The following is a 5,524-nucleotide window of genomic DNA, read 5'->3' as shown; positions in this document are numbered from 1 at the left end:
TAGAGCTTCTCCTTCTCTCTCTAAATTGCTATCCTCTTTCTAAAACATCAGGTTTTAACTTCTAATATGACCCCCTAAGACCTTATATCAAAAAATAGTCGGATTAGAAAATTACAAAAAATAATCCCCCGATGTCAATTCTGTGATGCAATTCCGTGGTAGCAGAACAGTTCGGTGGCCAGTAGAATGGCCACAAAATGGTATGTCAATTCTGCAATGCAATTCCGTGGTAGCATAACAGATCCACGTCAGTAGAATGGCCACAAAATGGTCTTCAAATTCTGGGTTGGGTTTGGTCAGATCCGCGATGCAATTCCATGGTAGCAGAACGGATCTGCGGCCAGCAGAATGGACAAAATATTGTCTTTAAATTTGAGTTGCTTCTGACTCATTCTGTGGTGATTCCGTGGTCAGTGGAACAAATCCTTGACAGCATAATGGACCATAGAATCGCCATTTTCTACAAATTGTTCTACTAACTCCACGATGCATTGAACAATTGAAAAATTCGTACTGTGGCACATTAGCTTACCTTGGAACCATAGAAACTTAAATTCTTGGTGAACTTTTACGGGGCCTTACATCCTCCCCTGCTTAGGATCATTCATCCTCAAATGAGGGTTAGAGTCCGTCATAGCGACCCAATATGACTCAACTCTTTATCCACTTACCAAGAGTTCCAAATTTGGCTAACTCCCCAAATTCCCAAAAATATTTTGGCAGAGTTTCCCGTGTAACTGGGCCTATCCACATGTCAGAGATCACCAGAAACCAATCCTAACAACATATTCATAAGACAACAATGCAACAGAGACTTGAAAACAACACCAACCATAACATCATAGATATAACATTGCTAAAAAGCGGCATCTTAGCATAAGTTGTACAAGTTTGAACATAACTCGTGAAAAGTAAATTTTTAACATTCTTTAGGACACAACCATTTGGTTACACATACAAGTGAGGGTATTTCCTTTCATTTCTTCCCCGGCCTCCCAAGTGGCCTCTTCTACTTGATAGTTTCGCCATAGCACTTTGACGGAGGCAATCTCTTTATTCCTCAACTTCCAAACTTGCCCATCAAGGATGGCAACCGGAATCTCCTCATAAGTCAATTCTTCATTAACTTCAATAGCCTCCACCGGGACGATCAGCGAAGGATCTCCAACTACCTTTTTAACATAGATACATGAAACACCGGGTATACTAAGGACATCTCTTGAGGTAGCTTGAGCCTATAAGCCACTTGATGAATGCTCTAGATGATTTTGTACGGTCCGATATACCTTGGACTCAATTTTCCTTTCTTTCTGAATCACATTACGCCATTCATGGGAGAAACTTTCAAGAACACCCAATAATCCTATTTGAACTCCAAATCTCTGCGACGCTCATCCGAATAGGACTTTTGGCGACTCTAAGAAGTTTTCAACCGTACCTTAATGATCTTGACCTTCTCCATAGCTTGATGTATGAGATCTGGCCCTATCAATTGTGCTTCCACAACTTCGAACCAAACAATGAGAGATCTACATCTCCTACCATATAAAGCTTTGAACAGTTCCATCTGAATGCTAGCATTATAAATATTGTTGTAGGAAATTTCTATGAGTGGCAAATAATCATCCCAGCTACCCTTGAAGTCAAGAACACAAGCACACAACATATCCTCAAGTGTTTGAATAGTACGCTCTGCTTTCATGTTGGTCTGTGGATGGAATGTTGTACTAAGATTCACCTAAGTACCCAAACCTTGCTGAAATTTCTGCCAAAAGTTAGCGATGAACTATTCCCCTCGATTTGAGATGATAAAAACTGGAGTGCCATCCAACCTAACGATCTCCTTGATATATAACTTAGCATAGTGTTCTGCTGTATCGGTGGTCTTAACAAGCAAGAAGTTTGTTGATTTTGCGAGTCGGTCCACAATAACTCAAATAGAATAAAACTTACGAGGCGTGCGAGGTAAACCTACTACAAAGTCCATATTGATCATCTCCCACTTCCATATTGGAATTTCTATATTCTGTACCAAACCACCGGGTTTCTGGTGCTCGCCCTTCACTTGCTGACATTTTGGGCATCTCCCCACATAGTCTGCCACATCCCTTTTCATGTCATTCAACCAGTAAACTTCCTTGACGTAGTGGTACATCTTTGTAGAGCCTGGGTGCATAGGATACTTGGAGCTGTGAGCCTTGGTCATGATTCTTTCGTAGAGACCATCTACATTTGGAACATACAATCGCTCTTGGTACCTCAATGTACCATCATTAAAAAGCCATGATTTTGTGTTTGTGAATTCCCTCCTTCAATTGCACCAATAACGGATCATCATATTATTTCTCCTTGATTTCTACTATAAGTGATGATTAAGCCCTATTATGCATAATCACTCCACCTTTGCTAGAGTCCGTGAGTCAAACACCCAAACTAGACAACCGATAAACTTCCTTGGCCAATGGTCTTTGATATGCCTCCAACTGAGCCAAAATACCCATGGATTTCCGGCTAATAGCATCCGCCACAACGTTAGCTTTCCCCGGATGATATGGAATACTGATGTCATGTCCTTGAGTAACTCAAGCCATCTCCTTTGCCATAGATTTAGCTCCTTCTACTTGAAAATGTATTGAAGACTCTTATGCTATGTTAATATGTCAACATAGACCCCATACAAATAATGACACCAAATCTTCAATGCAAATACCACCGCCACAAGCTCTAACTCATGTGTTGGATAATTCTTCTCATGGTTTTTGAGTTGCCTAGAAGCATAAGCGATCACCTTGCCATGTTGCATTAATACACACCCAAGTTTAACCCTTAAAGCATCACAATACACAACAAACCCACTCGTATCCTCTGGTAAGGTCAACATCGGTGTCGTAGTAAACCTTGACTTCAATTCTGGAAAACTCTTTTCACAAGCATCTGACCACTAAAATTTAGCTGCCTCCCTCTACGAAACTTTTGTAATACCCAGCTAAGCCCAAGAAACTGCGAATCTCTGTCGGAGTTGTAGGTCTAGGCCAATTCTTCACAGTTGCAATCTTCTTAGGATCGACCATGATTACCTCGCTGGATAAGACATTCCTCAAGAAAGCGACATACTAGAGCAAAAACTCATATTTCAAAAACATTGCATATAGCTTATGCTGATATAGGGTCTACAAAATTGCCTTGAGATGATCGACATGGTCTTCCCGACTTAGCGAATTCACAAGGATGTCGTTAATAAAAACTATCATGAAAGAGTAAAGGAAAGGCTTGATGACTCGATTCATAAGATCCATGAAAGCTGTTGGGGCATTCGTTAGCCCGAAAGACATCACCAGAAATGCAAAGTGCCCATACCGAGTCCTGAAATCTGTTTCAGGAATATCCTTCTCCATGATTTTCAATTGGTGTTACCCGGATCTTAAATCAATCTTGGAAAAGTACTTAGAACCTTGAAACTGGTCAAACAAGTCATCCATCCTTGGAAACGGGTACTTATTCTTGATTGTTACCGTGTTGAGCTGATGATAGTCGATACACATTCTCAATAACCCATCCTTATTTCTTACAAATAGGACCGGTGCGCTCCAAGGCGACACACTTGATCTGATGAAAACCTTCTCTAGCATGTCCTTCAGTTGCTCCTTTAATTCTTTCAATTTTGCCGGAGCCATTTTGTAGGTTGGAATAGATATAGGTTCCGTGCCTGGCATCACATTGATCCCAAAATCAATCTCCCTGTCTTGTGGGATCCCAGGAAGCTCATCAGGAAATTCATTCACAACTGGCACAGACTCAAGTGTTGGTGCCTCAGCCTCAATGTTCGTGACTCAGACCGAATGGTAGATACATCCCTTGTCGATCATCTTCGTGGTCTTAAGGTAATAAATAAACCTACCCTTTGGCACAACATCATCCCCCCTTCCACTAAATGACTGGCTCATTTGGAAACTTAAACCTGACTATTGTGGTTCGGCAATCAAGCTTGGCAAAACATGAATAAAGCCAGTCCATCCCCATTATCACATCAAAATTCACCATCACCAATTCAATGAGGTCGGCCGTGGTGTCTAGACCATGTATTAAGACAATACTATCCCTATAACTTGTGGTGCCACAAATATTCACCAACTAGAGTAGATACAAAGAACAACTCACGAAGTTATTCCGGTTCTATCTCGAATTCCATAGCAAAATAAGTAGTGACATACAACAAGGTAGAACCAGGATCTATAAGAGCATATACATCATGAGATTGGATAGTCAATATACCTGTGACAACATCTATAAAAGCCTCTGAACTCCGGTGACCTCTCAGAGCATAGAACCTGCTGGGTCCGCCAGAACTAGGTGCTCCACCCCTTGCTGCACCACACTCTACCGGTGCCGGAGTACCTTGAACTCGAGGAGGTGTTGCCGAAGTAGTAGCTGCTATGCTGGCCGGCTGTGCCATACCCCTACCAACATTCTAATGGGACGAATGACAATCTCTATAAATATGACCCCAAAGTTCACACACGTAGTATTTGGGAAGGTCCATGTAATAGAATCTTGAGTGCAGCTACCCACACCTAGGGCAGGAGGGCCTCCATTACGGTTGAAGTCTCCCGCTGACTGACCCTACTGATAAGACCCCCTATTGCCCTAACTGGGACAAAAATGACTCCACTACTGCTGAGCTTGCCCTGATGACGGTGCACTAACTGAAGACTGAGCAAAGGGCTGTGTCGGTCCAGATGACCCTCCCTTGAACATCAACTTTCCACCACTACCACCACTAAAAGAACCACCAAAGCTGCCCGAGGACAAGACCTTCTTGTTACCCTCTCACTCCATTCTATTCTTCAATTCCCGGGCTTTTGTGGCTTTAGAAAATGCCATTATCTTCCCATTATTCATATCAGAATTCAAGGAAGTTGTAGCGGCCTCGTTGATAACCAAATGGCTAAGGCCTTGCAAAAACCGGCGAACTTTGGCCTCCATAGTGGGCAATATGTGAACAATATACCTAGACAAATGCGCAAATCTCAAATGGTAGTCCCACACACTCATACTACCTTGCTTCAAGTTCTCAAACTTAGCAGCATGGGCTGCCCTAGTCTCGGCAGGCAAGAAATGATCTATAAAAGCATCCGCAAATCTCAAATGGGATTTTTGGTTTTATTTTTATATTTTGGAACCCTAGACTCGGTAAGAGGTGATTTTGAAGAGGGATTTTTGGGTAAGTGATTCTAATCTATTTCTAATCATATTCCATCAATATCTCTTACATTTTCACATCAAAATCATGTGTATCAAAGTAAAACAATTTGTGAAACTTTGTCAAGTTTTTGAAAAAATAAGAGTTTGAGTTTTGAGAGTCGATTTGGACTCGAATTTTGAAACTAATCCCATATATGAACTCGTGGGGTCATGGGTAGTCGGCATTAGACCCGGGTTTTGATCGGGCGTGTCCTGTGTTGACTTTTGTTGACTTTTGAGAAATTGTATAAAGATCATTGCTTTATTTATTGGAATTGATTTC

The 5,524-nt window shown here is 41.6% G+C and overlaps 1 protein-coding gene across 1 annotated transcript; it reads right to left on the bottom strand.

Annotated features, from left to right (window-relative positions):
• Positions 1-929: 929 nt before the first annotated feature.
• Positions 930-4,453, bottom strand: LOC138892466 (uncharacterized). The gene is made up of 7 exons (XM_070176185.1): positions 4,273-4,453; positions 3,618-3,784; positions 2,983-3,113; positions 2,033-2,309; positions 1,439-1,708; positions 1,287-1,310; positions 930-1,172 (listed from the first exon to the last, which is right to left on the bottom strand). Exons 1-7 carry the CDS (start codon positions 4,451-4,453, stop codon positions 930-932), a joined length of 1,293 nt encoding a protein of 430 aa, XP_070032286.1.
• Positions 4,454-5,524: the final 1,071 nt, after the last annotated feature.

The sequence above is a fragment of the Nicotiana tomentosiformis genome, chromosome 5, assembly GCF_000390325.3.
Source record: "Nicotiana tomentosiformis chromosome 5, ASM39032v3, whole genome shotgun sequence".
Lineage (NCBI taxonomy): Eukaryota > Viridiplantae > Streptophyta > Magnoliopsida > Solanales > Solanaceae > Nicotiana > Nicotiana tomentosiformis.
This window is presented reverse-complemented; position numbering and strand designations above follow the sequence as displayed.

Coding starts and splice junctions, on each gene's coding strand:
- LOC138892466 (XM_070176185.1), bottom strand. CDS start 4,453: ATGGCACAGCCGGCCAGCATAGCAGCTACTACTTCGGCAACACCTCCT. Junction 1,709..2,032: donor ACCAGAAACCCGGTGGTTTG/GTACAGAATATA, acceptor TTCCATCCACAG/ACCAACATGAAAGCAGAGCG. Junction 1,173..1,286: donor AAAGGAAAATTGAGTCCAAG/GTATATCGGACC, acceptor TATGTTAAAAAG/GTAGTTGGAGATCCTTCGCT.